This window comes from Lactuca saligna, chromosome 5 (assembly GCF_052625555.1).
Source record: "Lactuca saligna cultivar CGN05327 chromosome 5, ASM5262555v1, whole genome shotgun sequence".
In the NCBI taxonomy this organism is placed as follows: Eukaryota; Viridiplantae; Streptophyta; class Magnoliopsida; order Asterales; family Asteraceae; genus Lactuca; species Lactuca saligna.
Window position 1 is genome coordinate 256,878,310 of NC_136421.1, and position 21,844 is coordinate 256,900,153.

Sequence of the window (21,844 nt, forward strand, 5' to 3'; positions counted from 1 at the left end):
GATATCTTTCTATAAGTTAATAACTAACATTCAGAAACGATCAATCTCATAATAACAAAAGTAATAAGAATCGAACCAATAACATGATTATGATCTTATGCAACTCACATGTTTTACATGATTACAACCACGATCTGGTAATCACAAATAAACAATAAATATTGAGTCATAACAAATCTGTTTGAAAGAGAGCTTGAAAAAAAGAAAAAAAAAATCTCAACAATGTTTAAACAAATGGCTTTGAAGAGGTACAAAAATAAACGAAAAACAATAACATGTTGTTAAGAATCTGTTTCAATACTCTACTGTTAAAGAGTTTAAATGTCAATATCAACTAATTTTAAATAAAATTGCATAAGTTTGAGAAATCTTAACATCTTCATTTGGTTGGAAAAAAATCTCTCCAAATTCTCAATGTTGTTTTGAATTAGTTAAACGATATTAATCTGCATAATTTTTTTCCATGACTTTCTTAAATATTTAAGATAAGACCAAATGACCATTTTACCCTTACATTCTGAAGAACAAATTTTGACAATATTCTTTAACGTGAGTGGATTGGGAGGAAAAAAGAAGGGCAAATACGTAATTAGTGTCTTAACCAGTTATTTCATTCTGTCTAGGTTAAGTGAAAAAGAAACAGCCATGTAAGAGAAAACCAAAACTGTTGAAAATAAAAATTAACTATAAAACAGTATGCAGGGGCATTTTAGCCCAAAACTGTTAAAATCAAATTTTTTGACTATAAAAATAGTATGGATGGGCAGTTTGGTCCAAAACTGTTAAAATCAAATTTTCTTCACGATTATAAAATTTGTCAGTGTGGCCCCCATGATTTGCATAACTCGTATAAAACTTTTTACAATTTTCATCCCTGTTAGAGACTTTGGTAACGGTTTTTGCTCCCTGTACCATACTCAATTACTATTTTACCCCTTATGTAATTTTAAAAAAAAATGTAATTACTTAATTGTCATTTCATTTGTTGGGTTTAAAGAAATCATTCATTTTATACATTACATCCACCCAAATTAAATAAAAAATAGATTCAAAGTTCAATTTATATTGTAGGCATGACATTGCTACAAGTTGATAGATTTTTCAAAGTAGAATGTTGTCATAGAAAAAATGAAAGTAGACATAAAATGTTTTTTTTTAGGAAAAATGAAAATTATCTTCTGACCTCTCCTAATACTACATGTTTCTTTTACCCTTTGTTAGAAGAGTAGGATCTTGAACATTCTGTAACAGTGACAAAAAAGAATTAAATAGAAAGAAGTTGTAAGATAGAAAGCTTTTAACCATTTCAATACACAAATTTGTAAATAATCAACAAATTGGGAAGACTGATGGAATCAACACCTGTGTTTCCATTTGGTCCCATCTGCAGGTCAACCACCACCACTTCCGGTGACCTGGTCATCGTCGCTGTTGAGCTTATACAGAAGAAGGAGCAGAAGCCCTAAAATTAAACAAACCCTCTTCATCTTGCTCATTGCTTCCAGGAACCTGAATTTTGTTATTTCTAAGGTTAGCAACAATAGTATGACCAGAGGAGTTGGCATGAGGAAGAAGCTTCCTTTTCTTGTTGTAGTTCCAGAAGTTTTTGATTGCACTATCTGTTCTTCCTGGTAAGTGTTTCGCTATCTGTGCGTATCTTTTTTAAAACAAATAACAAAAGGAATCAATATCTTCAAAACAATTAATCAAAAGATAAGTAAACAGTTTATCTTGTTAATTACTTATTTCCCAAGGTTCTGTGTAGATCAATTATGAGCATGGCTTCTTGTGAAGTAAAGTTTCCTCATTTAAGACCGGGTCTTAGATAATCAATCCATCTTAGAAAATGATATGATCATGTCTGTTCTTCATCAACCTTCTGCTTTAAATATCCATGCACGGTGTGAACGATATCTAGTAGAAAATGATCACCCCTATAGATTGATATAAAAGATAGTCAAACAGGAAATGTTTTCATACATTCCCAATGGTACTGACCTACAACAAAACAGAATCGACATGATAAGTTTCTTCTTTTCAGTTAAACTTAAATCATGAAAACTCCATTAGCCTACACAAATGTATAATGTTTTTATTGTATAATATGATCAAGTCTGCAAAAAAAAAAAAAATTATGTCCGTATGATCTGACCACAATTCTATCAGTACGATATCCGTTGATCCTAGTTTCCCTGAGAAGATCTAAAGCCAACTTTAGTGAAGCTAATCCATTCAGAGTGCGTATGGCAGATTTGATGTCTGGATTCAAGATAATTTAAACTTATTAAATATGTTAAAAAAAGGGAACTCTTTCATCCATGACACATTTGTAAGAAAAATGTAATAATTATGTAACTAACGAAACCCAAATGCAGTAAGTAGTATTAAATATCTGTTAGGGCTACGTTTCTACATTTCCAAGTAAATTCTTTATGGAAAAAGTTGTAATTCCATTCAATCAATAAACAAAAAGTAAAATTTTACTATAAACAATGCTTACTTTTCAAATAAAAATTACATCTTCATTGCCAAATAGGGAATCTTAAACAACCAACCTCCTAATAGAATCCAAATCACAACTTAGATCAATGGATTTACCTTCGCATCCCTGCAAGTGCCGGTACAACTTAAGTAGCAGTTAATGAGCCAAAAATTAACAAAACCTCTTGCTTAGAAATAAGGGAATTAGCCTAATATGTAAAAAAAAAAAAAAAAACTAAATTTGAATTTGACGGGTACTTGAACCATTATTGTTCTTGATGTACATTTCTAATCTTCTCCAATCTAAGAATCCGTGTAGTTGATTCTAAACATCAAGTCAGGTTGTCCCCTTTATGGTCATATAAATGGAAGAGTTGGTAAGTAAAACTACAATAAATGAACAAATAAACATTCAAATCCTCTTTTATTAAAAAATTAACATAGTCACTTGAAATCCAACCACCAGTTGAGATGCATCTATTCACACATTCAACTGCATTAATTGTGAGGTCCACAAAATTGCATCATCTTTAATTTATAAAGAAGACTATTCTTAACAGACAACCTATTTTTGAATGTTCCTAAAAATAAAAAAATGCATATAACAAAACAAAATTTCATTGGGGCATTTCATCAAATGGCTATTATGCATGTAAAATATAAAGGTACTGAGAAAATAACTCTTATAGTGATAAACTAAAAATGGATTTCAATACTACGTGGATTCAATATATGGTTTTCCAAAAAAAAAATTATGACAAAATTTAAGAAAAGAGTCAAATGCCCTTAAAGACTAAGGTGTCTAACATGTGAGTGGCAAAGAAACAATGAACCACACATGCATCTGGAACTTATTTTCTCTTTTACTTTGGATTATTTCCTACTTCTTTACATGAGACAAGATTTGGAGGTTGAGCAAAAAGAACCATATCAGTAAGTACCTACCTGTACATGGAACCATTTTACTATAAATAGAGTATTTCTTTCCAATCGTATTCAAACAGGGAAGGGGATATGGCCAAGAAATAATTAATCTTCAAAGGAAAAGTAAAACCGTTGACAGTTGATTCCTTAAAAATGACAACACCCTCTCTTCTAGTTCCAAATTGTTGAACAAACGAAACAGAGCTTTGGGAAATTAAACAACAAAAGATGATAATTTAAGTTTTAATTTAGAAAAAATGAAACCCAGAAAAAACACAAACCTTTTTATTCTTCGTTTGGTATTACTCTGTCTTGTGCTAGGAAGACGTTCATCTCTTTGAGGTATATTTTTTCAGACGCCTTTGATCCCTAATTGTCGAACATAAGCAAGGTATCAATTCATGGAAACAAAAAAAAAAAAAAAAAAAAATAGATTGTATGATATGCCGATGTAGATGCTTAAAAACGGAGTGAGGTGTGGCCAAACCATAGAACTTACCATTGCTGAAACTGTAGTGATCAGCTGACAGGAGGTGATGGTGAGACATGTTGGTCACCATTGCTGAAACTGCTTAGTTCGTTCCTCTTCTCCAGTTGAAGAAAACACCGTCAGGAAACAAAAGAAGTGGAGGAAAAAAACAAAAGCAGCTGGTGGATTGCAGCTTCGTGCGTAAAGAAGCTTGGAAGAAGGGGGCGGCGACCCCAAATCGACATCGACAAACGAAAACATAAAAAAGTTGAAGAAAATGAACCTGTAACTGCAGGGTGCGAAGGTGACCGGTCCAAGGCTTCACATAGGACTCGACGGCATACGACGGAGAGCGGTGGAGGAATCGCTTACCCGGGTTCCTCTTGAAAAGCCCTAAAAAAAAACGTATCAACCGGATGACTCATGGTAGAAGAAAGAAGCTTGTCTAGTAAGCTGATGAAAGCGGTGGTGGAGATTTAGACCGGTGGTGGGTGCAGAGAAAAGCGAAGTAGCTTGTCGATGAATGAGAACCGCAAAATAGATATTTCAGAGAAGAGTTTGGAAGGATCTGGAGACGGTCACCATAGAGAATATACAATACGGCAAAAAATGATCCGTTATAAAAATTAAGCCTTAAATTCCACTCATACCCATAAATAGGGACTATTTTTGCCAACATGTTAGGAATTTCACTATTCCTAAGGAACAATTTCCATAATATATATATAATAATAATAGTATTATTTTCCCTTGTCGCGGCGAAGAACATATTGCAATTTAATAAATAATAATAAATAATAGTATTATTTTACTTTGCCGCGGCAAGAACATATTTTCAAAGTGAACGATAAAAGTATAAAATAAAATTTCAATAGAAATAAGAACACTTATTTAGCCCATTATAAGATATGTATGTTTTGCTTTGGTATTGTATTTATGATCGGATAATGAATCAATTGCCGACACTTATTTATTGTTTCTTGTTGTGTTTGCCTTGCATGAGTACAAGTAATATATGAGATTTCTTATGAGGTTGGAATATTTAGGATAGTTCTATCTTTTAGTTTAATTATATGATACTATATTCGACATGTTTTGATTATTACTTTTGGAGACATTCAGTTTCACTATGTCTTTTGAATTTATAAATCATGTTTTGACATTTTTATCAAGTTTTGGAAGTTTTTCAAGAAGGTGAAGTAGTGGTTTTTAAATGGTTGTTTTTGCATAAAAGTAAATAAAATCTTACGTTAATGTATTTTGTTAAAAATAAAAAAATAAAAATTTTAAGTAAAAATCACAACGTTACACTTTTTAGTGTTGTCGTGTTTTAAGCATGAATTAATTAAATTATTGGATATTTTATGTATTTTTGTCATTTTGTCATGCTTTCTCATTTTTAGTTAGGCTATGTTCAAGTTACCAAACAACAATACATTGTGTCGTGTTCTGTTCGGGCTAGGGACAAATACTTGTGTTATGGTGTGTTCGGATTATAGACATATGCTTGTGCCATGTCATTTTAGATAAAAACACAAAATTACTAATCAATTTTACACCCCCAATTCTCATATGTATAATTGAAGTTCAACACTGATGTCTGGGAAATAAAGATTGACACAAGAAAATAGATAGTACTTTATACCCTTGGAGTTTCAAAGTTTATATTGACGACATAATTTCTGAACAAAAAGACCATTATTTTTAGTTTCCAGACATACAACTCAACTGGAATGCTCTAATGATAGGCTTCAACCACTCGGTTATCTTAATGGTACCGAAGAGTATTGTTCTATATACAAAAACCATACCAAGCAAAATTACAAGATCAATCCACTTGGAATAACCCATCTCAATTTGTAGTATATCCTTCAATATCATCTCAGCATCCATGGTTGGAGGACCTCCTAAGTACTCTGGGAACTTAAGTCCTTCAAACTCATTTTTATACAATCCTTGTAATGCATACCTATGGAATGAAATATAGTACATGGGATACCTCCAAAATACATTAGGTAGATCATTTGGCAACTGAAAAAATCCTGCACTTAGTATCATTAAGCCTTGGGTTCCCGCACCAGATATAATTCCCATTAGCAAATTTGGCACAATGGTAGCTACAATTATCATAAGGCATTCAACGAGTATCATTGATGTGAAGAGGACTAATGCAAAATAGATGAATTTTTCAGGTTCTCTCTGAAGTCCTACAAGAGAGTAAGCAATGACTCCTGGAATTAAAGATATGAGAAGTAGGTATGGCACTGAAGACATGGCATGGCTAATTACAAATGATCCAACCCCATAATGCCCATTCAACCTTTCCCATTGAAAGACCTACATAGTTATAACATATATAGTTGTTAGAAAATGTAATTACTTAAAAAATGATTTAGAAACACATGAAGTTAAAAAATAAACCTTCATTTCCTCCACAAACGAAGGGAAACCACCAATTGCCAAAATGGTGAGGAAGCAAGAAACAAACATAAGCATCGATATCCTAGCCTGTGTCATTTTGGACCAAAACAATGAGTTCATATGTTTAACTATAAATGGTTTCTAATAAATTTTGGAAATAACTTTTGGCAGACATAATTATTTACGCATATTAAATTTGTGTTATGTAATTCCTTTTCAAAATCGACAACAATAACCTTTATTGACACAACACAAAAATGTGCAACCACCATTTTGCTATCCTATTGCGTTACCATATTTTTTTGTTAAAATAACATCTTCCTAGCAAGAACCAAATGTTTCCAACATTTAAACATCGAGCACGTCAGACCTTTTGTTTTAAACAAACAACCAAATATTATTATGTGGGTTATTATTTGCTTCACAAAAGATGGGTCTTTCGTATAAGAAATATGCTAAAATATCCACACTTTTAAACTTGTTATACATTCCAATATAAAACTTACGTGTAAAGAGCCAAATCCATAACCAATATTGTTGAAGACCGTTCCAACTGCAAAACCCAGAGCAATATATATACCAAGTCGCAACCAATAGTATCCAATGTCACGATACATGTTTATAAATGATCTTTCTACAAGCACCAGACATTGTGTAATGGAACTAGCTTGCATGCTTCCTTTTTTCACAAATGGGTCTCCATCCTTGAAAATTACATTTTTTTCATTACCTCCTACTATATTTAATATGCACTTTAGTCATACCAAAATCACAACAAGTAATATGTACCTGTCGACATATAACAGAGATTTCGTGTTGGACTTCCATATATATCTCAGATGATTTGTATGATTCGGAAAGTAGTTCGATTACTTTCTCATCACGAGCCTTTCCACTAACAAGCTCCTATCAAAGGTAAAAAGAAAAGACATAAGTAATATCTATTAAGGGTGAACATGGTACAATATCAACTTTTTTTTCTCCAATCGGTACAAAAATATAGTCGATATCATACCAAGAGTACTTGGTGCCAACTTACTTGATAAACAACTATTTTCTTGTAATAAATTGGTAATTATTTATACCAAAAACATAAAATAATTTTTTTTTTGATGAAATAGTTTAACATAATATAAGTTTTTTAATTGATCCATTTAGCCATTTGTCTTAAAATTGTAAACACACTTGAAATATAAATATATATATATATATATATATATATATATATATATATATATATATATATATATTAGCTTCAACTATACATAATAAATAAAGAAGCATTTTACTACATCTCAATCTCTAATAAATTTTGACATTTGTTATTTTTTGATATTTTTGAAATTAATAGTATCCACATGTCAATTTCTAAGGGTTTTTTTTTTTTTTTTTTTTTTTTTTTTTTTTTTTTTTTAATTTTAAAATATAAAAGCTACATAATACATATAGTTATATAAGTATTAAATGTAATAAATATGATAATAAATTGCAATAACTATGTTTTTCCTTAACTATTTTAAAATTTAATTTTAAAAATACTTAATGTTTAGATTTTGATATTTAATTTTTTTATTTAACTCATGTAATATATGAGCCTTACTCCGATTATATATATATATATATATATATATATATATATATATATATATATATATATATATATATATATATATATATATATATATAAAGTATTCAAAATAGCATTATTATACCATGAAGACTCAAGTAAAACAATACCAACGGTCAAACATTTTGACTACCAAAGATATTTTGGTGTTTATGTTGGTAACATCTTGAATGGATTCATGTGTTAGAAAGTTGACAGACGTATCTAACTCCACCACCAAAGGGGTGTTAGTTGGCTGGTTTGGAATTATGAGCATCTCCAATGTTGGACCTCTTGCTATGTCATCATTTGTCAATATTTAAGGTCATTAATACGTAAACCTATCTATTTTATAAACATATCTTCATTTTTCTATATATGCTTAACAAGTCTATAAATGATCCCCCTAACTTTTCTTATTTATTCCACGGTGAATCATAAAACAAAAGCAAAAGATTTTTATTTTTTGTAAAGGCAACATGAATTTTTTTTCATTAAAATTTAGTAAATATTTTATATCGATGATGAATTTGTTCTAGTAGTTTTTATCTTGAATATGGGACTTGATTTGAACATCAACGATATTTCTTTAATGGTATGATTTATTTTATATTTTCTTATATATTTTTAATAAATTAAGTTAATATATTAAACTTCATAGGATAAAAAATGAAAACATAAAGAAAGAAGTGTGCATAATAACCTTTAACAACAAGATTAAGGAGATATAATGAAAATTAAAATCAATTCATCCGATTTTATGGGGCCTCCCGTAGTTTTTGAAGCGGGCCATGAATTTGGACCGCATTAAAACCACCCAAATTGCAACCAAATCCACTGTACAATACCATTTCGTGGACCGCTTTATATTCATTCAAACCACAATTAGCATGTGGATGCTCTAAGAGTCCCAAAAAAAGGTTTTACTTAATATCGAGGAGTAATTTTATGGTGCAAGAAAAAAGAGATTATAAAAAAAAAAAGATACCAAACTGAATCCTAGCTACAACTATGAACAACGAGTTGAAGAATCCAAAGAAACTGTAATCTATAAAATCATGCAGATCTTATATTGGAAAATGATCCAGGAATACCAATATTAGATATTCTAGTGATGTTATCACTCATTTATTTCGAAGATAAAACAATGATGACATATATACCTCATCAAAGTCAGTGTTGATGGTTATGAGGTAGTGTTCTGCGGGACTTTGTAAAGAGGGACATGGAAAACCATTTACTACAAAAAACTGATCATCAAAACAACAAAAGTAGTCAGCTTCATGAATTTATCATGTCTAATTGTAACAATAGTTGTGATGGGCATAAGAAGAAGATAAAACCTGATTTGCTGCGAGAGTAGGACCAAAGTATATTGTTTTCCCCGAAGAGAGAAGACAAAGATTATCAAAAAGCCCGAAAACTTGACTACTAGGTTGATGAATAGCGGCCAAAACCGTCATATTATATTGTCGAGTTAATTTGGCAATCTGCTTCATGACATGGTATGATGCTGCACTATCAAGACCACTAGTAGGCTCATCAAGCAACAGAAACTTGGGGTGTGTTAAGAGTTGTATGCAGATGCTTAGACGCTGCTTTTGGCCACCACTAAGACCTTTGGTTCCCCATCCTCCTATTTTTGTGTTCAAAGCATCTTGAAGTCCCATCTCCCTTATAATTGTATCAGCTCTCTCCCTCTTTTCTGATTTTGACATCAACTTAGGCAGCTGAAGTTCAGCTGAGTAGTAGACCGTTTCTTTAACGGTTAGAGTCCATGTTAACGCTTGCTCTTGAGTCATGTACGCCTACACAAATTTAGGGTCATGTGCACGTAAATGTATACAAAAATCAAGAAATCGTACGTGGTACGTAGCCCATGAACTTCAGTAAAAAGGGTCAGCATCTTGAAGAAAAAAATGCAAAAGTTTGTTTGTGCTTCGTTTTCTTTTTTGAAAAAAGGATCCAAGTAAATCAGTATAAAGGATTGCGCTCATACCATAGTACCATATGTAGGCCTTGTTTTACGACCATTGATTAGAACTCGTCCAGTGTGTCTTGCGTTTGAAGCCAACCGACCTGTGTTTAAACAACAAGGAATACCCACAAAGATCATTGTATATTAAATGAATCGACCTATCTGATTATTTCTGCTCCGTACGATGGATGTTTAGTCTACAACAAAACTCGGATATATATTTATATCATGCTAAGATCCAAAACACTTGCACAGAAAAAAATATATAACATGCATAAATTTTGTTTTTTTTTTTCCGTTCTAAAAAAATGGTTGTATTTTAATTTTTTTTAACACAAAAAGGTTAATGCTCTTGAAACTTGCAAGGGTAAAACGGAGAATTATATACCAGCCAAAGCATCAAGTAGAGTGGACTTGCCACAACCAGAAGGGCCCATAATCGCTAGAATTTCTCCTGGTTTAGCGTAACCAGTGGCACCGGTAAGTATAACTTTTCGTCCATCTTTGTCGATACTTCCATAAGAGTTTGAAACAGCCACTCCAAGATTCTCCCATGTCAAATAGGCTCCACCCCCTCCTTTCTTCACCACAGTACTGGCCTTAGACTCCTGGATTTCGATTCCCCACTCTCCTTCTTCATCTGGTTCTGGACGTATACCGTTGTTATGAATCAAGCTACCCATTTAATATCAAAGATGAAAATAGAAAGAGATCTACAAAGAGGGAGAGTTTCGAGTAGTTGCACATGAAGTGAAAAGTGGATGGCTAAATATATAATAAATCACAGGAAGTCCTTTGTTAAGACAATAAATGACAGTTCTCTAGATATTTTTTCTATTAATTAATTCTTCTGTTTTCAGTTCCCGTGACTCACAAGAGAGAGAGAGAGAGAGAGAGAGAGAGAGAGAGAGAGAGAGAGAGAGAGAGAGAGAGAGAGAGAGAGAGAGAGAGAGAGAGAGTATGATTTGCGTATATATCTGTTCTAAAAAATGCTTCTATGATCTATGTATTTGATCTAAAAAAATGTGTAAAAGCCACAATCCCAGCTAGAGAGCTTTGATTTCTTCTTTCCTTGGGGTTCCTTCCCTCACTTGTTACTAGAGCAGGGGAAATGATATAAATGTCTTAAAAAGTTTTTAGTATGGGTCTATTTAGTCTCTATGGCTCTATTTAGTCTCTTAAGTCTTTTTGTTGTTTTATGAGGGAATAAAATTGTTTTGTCAAGTTTATTAGGTCCTTTTGGAAGTTTGAAATGGGTAAACCGGTTACCCGTTATGTTAGCTTATATATTGTGCTCCACATGTATTCTCTATGTTGGTTGGTGTTCCATTCAGTTGTCTACCAAAAGAATTAGGACAATCGAATTATGCTCTTATATTTGTGACTGAAATACCGAGGATCATAAACAAGATGTGAATAACCATGCAAACTTACGTGACACCATCGTTCTCGTTTATTATCTCGCACTAATGTATCGTTTAATCACACACGTTTCATTAACAATCATAAACTCGAGTTGTCTCATCCTTTTCACTTTATATAACCAAATTAGTATATCAATTAGCCACATACGTTTCACTAACGACTCATAAAGAAATGATGTGTATTTTCATGTATTAGCATACAAGTTCACATTTTTTCTAAGTAACTAGATTGAGATATTATAAATGTTCTGGTTTTTTGTGTTATACTTTTAACGTGATTAATGTTACGTCAGAACACTTTCGGATAATGACAATTCACCACACAAAGAACCAGTGTGTGAAAAAGACACCTTTTAAGAATACAATGCTTAAATTTAATTATCTTATTAACCTTTAATTAATTAATATTTAAACTTTTTAAGGTTTAGTAATTATTCTTAAATTAAAATTTGGATTCAATATATTAAATCTTTTAAGAATTAAACAATTATCTTAATTAAATAGTTAATTAAATAATAGTAATTCAAAACCCTAATTTTCAAATTCAAAGAAGAATAATCACCTAGATTAATTATTATGATTTTAAGCAATTAAAATAACAAACATTAACTAGTAATTATCCTACAATTCGAAAGAAGTAAGCAAAACCTAAAACTCTACCTGTTAATTTCTTGACTGACCCGACAGAAGGAAGTGATGGGTTTTAGGTAAAACAAATAAACTAGAAAACAATTCCTAAGTTCACATGCAACCTACTTTGGATCTATGTTTTATCTATTGAACATACAACTTTGAATTGCAAAACAAGAACCCTAGAGGAGAGAGGCTATAATCGAAATTTACAAACTAGGGTTTAGTAATTACATACCTTTCAATTGTTATAGTAAACAATTGATGATTCCCTTGATCTTGATCTTGATCTTCTTGGAAGCTTAGCACTACAAGTGTAATGCCTCTAATGGAATCACACCCAAACTAGAAAGAAGGAAATTAGAGGAGAGAGGGAAGAGGGAGTATGCAAAATTTCGGCCCTTAGGGTTTCTTCAAAAGAAAAGAGTGACCAAAACATGAACCAGGAGACTCCTTATATAGCTGAGGGATCTAGGGTTTAGGGGAAACCCTAGTTATCCTTTGCTTAGGGCCTAAGCAAACCCAAGGGCCTTATCCAAGCCCTTATGGATGAAATTATTAGGGTTTCCCCTAAAGATTTCGTCCACCCTTATCCAAGGGGGTTCTAGAGCCTTCTACTCAACTATTAGATAATTGCAAACTAGTCCCTGCACCTTATAATTAATTCTTTTAACCCCGAAATTAATTCTAATTAATTTCTGGCTAACAATTAATTAAACAAAATAATTTCTTATTAATATATTAATCTTTTAACATATTAATAAATTCATTTATATTAATTTATTAATCTTATAATAAATTAATATCTCTCCTTTCATAATTTCCTTGTCCGGTTGCTAGGTTTGAGGGCAACCCAAAAGGACTGTGCTGCTATCAATTCAAGTACATACCAATTATAGTTATGGGCTTAGACACCTAATCCAACAGTCTCCCACTTGGATAAGTCTGTAACTATAATTGCTAGTATGCCTTCTAAATTTGACCAGCAAATTGTAGCTTCCAAAAAGCTGCTGCCGAACTCTGACCCAGTCAGTTACGTGTCCTAAGATAAGTGATCATATAATCCTTCGTTCTGATAGATATCCCTAGAAAAAAGACATGGAATGCTATCAACCTCTTTGTCCAGAATCTATGTTTCCCGATTCCTGATTAGTGATGATGTAGGACTTCTAAATGAACACATCAATTTAGTCATGGCTGGGCCCAGCACATAAGTCAGCACCAAATCATCGAGGGGCCCACAGATATCGCTTTTTCCCATTAAGGAAAAAGGAACGAATAAACATTGACTCATATGCTTGTATCTTTTACTCATCAAACCATACATGATAGTACGTTTTATAACACCAAGTTACTGATGCGTTTTCGTATTACCAATGCATAGCCGACTTGCAAATTACAACTCATATATCTCTGTTTCAAGATTATAAGATATTATCGTCTCAGTATTACTCGTGATGAATTCCATGAAGTAATACTCTGAGTGAGGGTTTATCCAATACTCAAATCTCAATTTCTGAGTACTCATGAACGTTGCAGCAAAATCTATTGCCATGTCTATCCTTAGACAATCTACAATCCAGTTCATGACAGTCTTGATTCACTACTTACTTCCAAAAGTACGAGCGACTGTGGAGTTTGAATAATCTTATTATTCGGGAAGTAAAACATGCAAAAATGAAACACAATAATAAACAATTGGCAAAAGGTAGAACCCAAACTTATAAATAATACTTTATTATTTAATCACCAAAAGTCAATTACATTTACTTTGTTACAAGTTTCAGAACAAAACTAATCTAACTACTAAAACTAATATCATCTTTCAGTCCTATGCTCCGAGCATGCTGAATATGCTTGGCCCTACTCAGACCCTTTGTTAGGGGATCTGCTGGGTTATCTTCAGATGACACCCTCTTCACTATAAGATGACCTTCTTCTACTTTATGTCTGATGAAATGGTACTTTCTGTCGATATGTCTGGTTTTACCATGATCTCTCGGTTCCTTTGTCAAGGCAACCGCTCCTTCATTATCGCAGAACAGTTCCATAGGCTCCTGGATGGTTGGAACAACTCCGAGATCCCCGATGAAGTTCCTCAACCAAGCTGCTTCTTTCGACGCTTCACTTGCTGCTATGTACTCTGATTCACAAGTAGAATCAGCCACCGTATCTTGCTTCGAACTCTTCTAAGTAACTGCTCCTCCATTTAATAAGAATACCCAGCCTGACTGAGAACGGAAGTTATCTCTATCCGTCTGAAAGCTGGCATCACTGTAACCATCTACTCTCAAAGTATCATTGCCACCAAGTACAAGGACCCAGTCATTCGTTCTTCGCAAATACTTGAGTATATTCTTCACGGCTATCCAATGAGCTCTACCTGGGTTTCCCTGATACCGAATGACCATGCTCAAAGCAAATGCCACATCAGGGCGAGTACATGTCATAGCGTACATGATCGATCTGACAGCGGAAGCATAAGGTATACGACTCATGTCATCTATTTCCTCATCTGTACTCGGGCACTGAGTCTTACTCAATTTGGTATTGCTCTGGATAGGTAGCTCTCCCTTCTTGGAATTTTCCATACTAAACCTCTTTAGTACCTTATCCAAGTATGTGCTCTGACTAAGTCCAATTAGTCTCTTCTTTCTATCTCTCAATATTCTAATCCCAAGAATATAGGCGGCTTCTCCTAGGTCTTTCATGGCAAAACACTTTCCAAGCCAAGACTTAACTTCATTCAAGGTTGGAACCTCGTTACCAATGAGTAATATGTCATCGACATATAACACCAGAAAAGTTACTATACTCCCACTAGCCTTGATATACACACAAAACTCATCTTCACTTCTAGAGAAACCAAACTCTTTGACTTTCTCATGGAAGCAAATATTTCAGCTGCGAGATGCTTGTTTCAATCCATAAATGGATTTCTCAAGCTTGCATACTCTATTGGGAAACTTTGCATCAACAAAACCCTCTGGCTGACTCATGTAAAAATCCTCAGCCAACTTCCCGTTAAGGAAGGCAGTCTTGACATCCATCTGCCAGATTTCATAGTCATGAAAGGCAGATATGGCGAGCAATATTCTAATAGATTTAATCTTAGCCACCGGCGAAAAAGTCTCATCATAGTCAACCCCTGGGGTTTGAGTGAAACCTTTTGCAACCAATCGAGCCTTGAACGTATGCACATTCCCATCCATGTCTGTCTTCTTCTTGAAGATCCATTTGCACCCAACTGTCTTCCGACCTGGTGCACTATCAACCAAATTCCAAACTTGGTTGTCATGCATGGACTTAATCTCGCTGTCCATTGCTTCTTTCCACTTGGAAGCCTCTGGGCCTGCCATTGCTTCCTTATAAGTGACTGGTTCATCTAAGTTTACCAGTGTTCTGTCACTTATGAATGTGTCACCATCTGAAGTAATATGAAAACCATACAACTCAGGTGGCACACTCACCCTAGTGGATCTTCGAAGTGGTAATGATTTATCAACCGGTTCAACAGGAACTGTTTCCTCTGGTTGAGTGCTAGTGTCATCTAAGGTTCCTTCATTGGTTGACTTTTGAATCTCTTCAAGGTCAATGGTACTCCCACTGTCCTCTTTGAATATGAGCTCTCTTTCCAGAAAGACTCATCTTCAAGCTACAAACACCACGTTTTCACTAGGTCTGTAGAACAAATATCCAAAAGACTGCTTTAGATAACCAATGAAAACACATTTCTCACTTCTAGCTGCTAGCTTGTCGTGAGTCTCTCGTCTTACGAAAGCTTCACAACCCCAGACTTTAATATGTGCTAACGAGGGAACTTTCCCTATCCACATTTCGTGAGGTGTTTTGGCAACCTTCTTTGTATGGACAAGATTGAGGATGTGGGCGGCTGTCTCTAAGGCATACCCCCAGAAGTGAATAGGAAGCGAGGCACGACTCATCATAGAACGAACCATGTCTAACAAGGTTCGATTATGCCTCTCAGCTACACCATTTAACTGTGGTGTCCTAGGAGGAGTCAATTGTGAGACTATCCCACATTCTTTCAGATAGTCGTTGAACTCAGTACTAAGATACTCCCCGCCTCTATCGGATCTAAGTATCTTGATCTTTCTGCCCAATTGATTTTCGACTTCATGCTTAAACTCTTTGAACTTTTCAAAGGTTTCTGACTTATGTTTGATCAAGTAGATGTAACCATATCTTCTATAATCGTCAGTGAAAGTCACATAGAATCGATTAGCATCCCTTGTGGTTGATCTGAAGGGCCAACACACATCTGTGTGTATGAGATCCAACAGACCTTCACCTCTTTCACAAGACCCTGTGAATGGTGATTTTTTCATCTTTCCCAAAAGACAAGATTCACACATATCATTTAATTTTAGGTCAAATGATTCCAACACTCCATCCTTTTGGAGTTGGCCTATGCGTTTCTTGTTAATGTGTCCAAGACGACAATGCCACAAGCATGCCTTGTCTACACTATTAGACAAGTCAATATTAAGTACACTATTTCCTAAGCTATCAACACAAGTCACTGTTTCATACACACCATCACAAGGTAAAGCTTCAAACACAAAAACACCATTCTTATAAACAGAAATTGAACCATTCAAATAATTAAAAGAATATTTAAAACCTTGTCTGAACAATGCATGAAATGAAATAATGTTTCTTTTCATCTCAGATGAATAGCAACAATTTATTAAGTCTAATCTAACATAATTACTAAGCAATAGTTGATAAACTCCGATCTTGGTCACTGGTGAAGACTTTCTGTTCCCCATGATCAAGTTTATCCTCCCATGCTCTATCTCCTCACTTTCCTTTAGCCCCTGCAAATCGGAACAGTTATGAAAACCACATCCTGTATCAAGGACCCATGAACGAGAAGATAATGAGTTATTAGCAGAAATAGTGTAAATACCTGCCGAGGATGGCTTCACTTTGCCATCCTTGAGATCTTGCAGATATTGTGGGCAAGATCTCTTCCAATGCCCCTTTTGATTGCAGTAAAAGCAAATGGCCTCTTTTGGATCAAAAACATCGGGAGTGGAACCATTGGGCTTTGCCTTCGGGCCATTACTAGATGACACAGCTTGAGCCTTGCTCTTCCAGTTTTGCTTGGGAGGACCTTTCCTCTTCTTCCCCTTTCCCTGTCCAATGGCCAAGAAAGGGGCACTTGCAGGTGTGGAGGGTATACTTTTACCGTTCATCCCTGCCTCAGCTGTCTGCAACAAGTTGTGCAATTGGGCCAAAGTCTGCTCAGTGTTGTTCAAATGGTAAGTTAAGATAAACTGACCATAACAATCAGGTAATGAGTTCAAGACCATGTCAATGGCCAATTCCTCATCAAAGTGAATGTTGAGCTTGACCAAACGCTCTATACAGCTCGCTTATGGTACTTTTCCATAAGTTCCTTGTTCATCTCAAAAGGCCAGTAGTCCTCATAGTACCTCTGCAATTCTAGGGACATGGTTGCAACCATGATGCATGCCACTTTGGTAGCATCATCATAGTGTTTCTTGTAGGCAGCATACTCTTCGGGAGTGGCTTTTGACTCATCAAGTTCTTTGAGCTCCTTTTCAAGTCCTCAAATCTAAGCGCCATCTTGATGTTACGCATCCAATCTTTATATTTGGAGCCATCCATAACGACTTTGGAGCAGATGTTTAGTAGAGAGAAGTTGTTGCTGGAGGATGATGAAGCAGAAGTGTTTCCAGGAGTAGACATCTGAAAAGAAAGATAGTTTTAGTTAGATTCCAAGACACCTCAATATAATAACCCAAAGATATCATATCAAGGTTAGGACCCAACTATGACGATTTACAACTTAGAAATGGGATGTCGAGATCCAAGTTCAAATCTCATAAAGGTAGGTGAATGACGATTCACCAATTCCACCATTAGACAAAATAAATGAAGTGAAATTCCTAATTCTTTTGAGATACATTAAAACTATTTAATGGCATGTTTTAATCTCAGATTATGCTCTACTATTTGTGACTGGGATACCGAGGATCACAAACTAGATGTGAATAACCATGCAAATGTGCTTGGTAATCTTATTGTCTTTATCATTAACTATTGATGTGCCGGTAAACCACACACGCTCCATCAAAATGATAATTATAAGATACCCATTACTACTCTTTATTAGTGCCTTTTAGTGTGCCGGTTAACCACACACGCTTCACTAACGACCAATAAAGCATAATGTGCAATTTCATGGATTAGCATACTTTTCACATTTTTCCTAAAGTAACTAGAGTTGGGATTTTGAAAAATAGTGTTCTAGTACATTCTTTAATAGCATTATACTTTTAATGAGGAGTAGTTGTCCTATCAAATCTGTTCTGCTAACGACCCTCCACTAATCAAGGAAGCGGTGGGTGAGAGTGGACACCCATTCAACTACCATTTTATAGGCAGTTTCCTTATACCCCCCTTATAGACTAGCTTCGTGAATGAGGCATACTAGCGATTTGACTGACCATATTCTTATACATATATAATGTTTAACTTTTAATTATAATATATATATATATATATATATATATATATATAATGTGTGTTTTAAAACATTTTAAAAATCCAAGAGTTTATATAAATTTTCGAAATTTAAACTATTAAATTTTAAATTTAAATAAACCAATCAATTAGATTTAATATTTATCTATTAATTAACTTTTAATTAATTTATTAAATCTTGTAAGGCTTATCTAATCAAATTAATCAATTAATTTAATCCTAATCCTTATCCCTCTAAATTTCGAAAATTAGGGGATAGGATAATTTCCTTATTTTTCTCAATTATCCAATAAGGCAACTATTATCCAAAACAAAGAAACCCTAATCTTTATAGCATATTTCGAAATTTCCAAGGGAGGAGGCTAGGCTTTTCAAAACCCTAACCGTAATTTCAATTAGGGTTCTTTGGAGGCTAGGGTTTTCAAAAAACCTTTGATCCACAACCCTAAAAATCGAAAAAATGGCCTTTAGGGTTTAATAGCTATAAACCCTAATTTGCAATTCAACAATTATAACAATTCAATTTAAAACAAACAAATGCCCTGATACCACTGATTGGTTTTAGGTAAAACAAATAAACTAGAAAACAATTCCTAAGTTCACATGAAACCTACTTTGGATCTATGTTTTATCTATTGAACATACAACTTTGAATTGCAAAACAAGAACCCTAGAGGAGAGAGGCTATAATCGAAATTTACAAACCAGGGTTTAGTAATTACATACCTTTCAATTGTTATAGTAAACAATTGATGATTCCCTTGATCTTGATCTTGATCTTCTTGGAAGCTTAGCACCACAAGTGTAATGCCTCTAATGGAATCACACCCAAACTAGCAAGAAGGAAATTAGAGGAGAGAGGGAAGAGGGAGTATGCAAAATTTCGGCCCTTAGGGTTTCTTCAAAAGAAAAGAGTGACCAAAACATGAACCAGGAGACTCCTTATATAGCTGAGGGATCTAGGGTTTAGGGGAAACCCTAGTTATCCTTTGCTTAGGGCCTAAGCAAACCCAAGGGCCTTATCCAAGCCATTATGGACAAAATTATTAGGGTTTCCCCTAAAGATTTCGTCCACCCTTATCCAAGGGGGTTCTAGAGCCTTCCACTCAACTATTAGATAATTGCAAACTAGTCCCTACACCTTATAATTAATTCTTTTAACCCCAAAATTAATTCTAATTAATTTCTGGCTAACAATTAATTAAACAAAATAATTTCTTATTAATATATTAATCTTTTAACATATTAATAAATTCATTTATATTAATTTATTAATCTTATAATAAATTAATATCTCTCCTTTCATAATTTCCTTGTCCGGTTGCTAGGTTTGAGGGCAACCCAAAAGGACTGTGCTGCTATCAATTCAAGTACATACCAATTATAGTTATGAGCTTAGACACCTAATCCAACAAGAAGGTCAACCCTCAGATCAACACGTGTTCATATCATTTTCATTTGATATGTTTGGTTTCCTCGTGCCAGATGTGGTAGAGCTTCTTAATAGAGTACAACGAATCATGCATAGTAATATTATATCCCGTAGATCTTCGAATGTAGTCTTTAAAAGAATTAGTTTTACCATACAAAAAGACTTAGAGGCGCAGCTTGTTGTGCGTTTGCCATCTCACTCATTGTACGATGATAATTTAATGAGCAATGAATGCTTATCTTTTAATAAGATATAAGATATGCACATCTAATTGAAAACCATAGTCTCTAATGCCAGTGATATGTTTTCTAGGTTACAATAACAAATAATAAATTCGTAGCGGAAATCATAAAACAATGTTATGAAATATGAAACATAGTGATCTATGGCTTTTTATTATAATAACAACATACTTATGAAATAATCAAACTAGCTTATGTAAAATTGATATACACCAAGATTAGAAACATACCTTTGTTATAATCGAATATAACACTCACTTGATGTTGTAGTCTTCCTTGGAAAGCTAGCACCAAAAGTATGATTGCCCCCAAATAGCCCATACCCAATACCCTAGAAACCCTAAGAATGAATTAGGAGAGAGCATGGATATGAAATTTCTATTTCTTGCTTATGTGTTGCTAGGATTCGATATTCGGATGCCAAGAGTGTGTATATATATATATATATATATATATATATATATATATATATATATATATATATATATATATATATATATATATATATAGTTGGGTTCAACAAAAAAACATTTTAAACCTTAGAACCAATGAACCAAAATCTTTTCTTAACTTTTAGAGAAACAAATTTCATAAAAAAAAAAACAAAAAAAAAAAAATATAGATATTCATAACTTTTTATCCTGCATCAATTGATATTAAATTTGATTAAAAAAATTGATTTGTTCAGATTCACACTATGAATTTGTTCAGATTGACATTGTGAATCTGTACAAATTCACTCTGTGAAATCTGTGTAGATTTACGTTATGAATTTTTGTACATTCATACAGTGAATTTATACAAAATTAATGATTTATAGTGCAGATTAACAATGTGAATCTGAATAGATAAACAAAGTGAAGACAAAAAATATCAAATTTGATATAAATGGAAAGAAGATAAAAAGTTACGGATTTCTGTATTTTTAGAAAAAAAAATCGATAAATAAAAAGATCTAAAACTTGAAAAAATAAAGATTCATTGGTTCTATGGTTTAAAATGGTTCATTGTTGAACTTTTTCCTATGTGTGTGTGTGTCTATATATATATATATATATATATATATATATATATATATATATATATATATATATATATATATATATCACTGTTGTAAAAATCCCGATTAGGTCCCGATTACTCCCTAGGCGCTACTCGGCCGATTAGAGGGCACCTAGCGATTAATCCTTGCATTTAATGATCCCCGATTAATCTCCGTCTAGCCGATTAATCCATTGACCCTAGTCCACCAACTAGCTAACGTCGAGCGTTATATATATATATATATATATATATATATATATATATATATATATATAATGCATTTCTAAGGTTTACTATGATTTGAATAATTAAATAATATTTATTCTATTCAAATGCAACTACCCTATCAGGCTTCAAGAACCTTAGGAAAACCGTCCAATCTCAAGGGGGTTCTAGAATACCTTCTTTGCATAACAATTAAACAATTGAAATTCAACCATTGCATCGTTAATTAATTCTCATTTATCCAAAATTAATTTCCAATTAATTCTTATTAACTCTAAATTAGTATTTAACCATTATTAATTTATTAATCATAGAATAAAATTAATCATTTTCTTATTATTCAAAAATAATTCTAGTTATTTTTAGCTATTGAGGGCAACCCAAAATAGATTTTGCTTTTATTCTTTAAGATTATTTCAATTTAGTTAAGA

The 21,844-nt window shown here is 33.4% G+C and overlaps 1 protein-coding gene and 1 long non-coding RNA gene across 8 annotated transcripts; both read right to left on the reverse strand.

The window, feature by feature from the left end:
* Positions 1-1,045: 1,045 nt before the first annotated feature.
* LOC145047471 (uncharacterized) lies at positions 1,046-4,493 on the reverse strand. 7 transcript variants are annotated; one of them, XR_013682246.1, is made up of 6 exons: positions 4,158-4,490; positions 3,905-3,990; positions 2,501-3,774; positions 1,743-2,259; positions 1,363-1,657; positions 1,046-1,242 (listed from the first exon to the last, which is right to left on the reverse strand). It is a non-coding gene; the product is annotated as an uncharacterized LOC145047471 (long non-coding RNA). The 7 variants fall into 7 exon arrangements; XR_013682247.1 differs by lacking the exon at positions 1,046-1,242 and having other exon boundaries at positions 1,265-1,657; positions 2,501-2,608; positions 2,746-3,774; positions 4,158-4,493; XR_013682248.1 differs by lacking the exon at positions 1,046-1,242 and having other exon boundaries at positions 1,265-1,657; positions 1,743-1,998; positions 2,153-2,259; positions 4,158-4,493.
* Positions 4,494-5,488: 995 nt separating this feature from the next.
* Positions 5,489-10,639, reverse strand: LOC145047472 (ABC transporter G family member 1-like). The gene is made up of 8 exons (XM_078995740.1): positions 10,268-10,639; positions 9,901-9,980; positions 9,245-9,709; positions 9,065-9,151; positions 7,085-7,201; positions 6,802-6,999; positions 6,296-6,382; positions 5,489-6,211 (listed from the first exon to the last, which is right to left on the reverse strand). Exons 1-8 carry the CDS (start codon positions 10,560-10,562, stop codon positions 5,579-5,581), a joined length of 1,962 nt encoding a protein of 653 aa, XP_078851866.1. The 5' UTR covers positions 10,563-10,639; the 3' UTR covers positions 5,489-5,578.
* Positions 10,640-21,844: the final 11,205 nt, after the last annotated feature.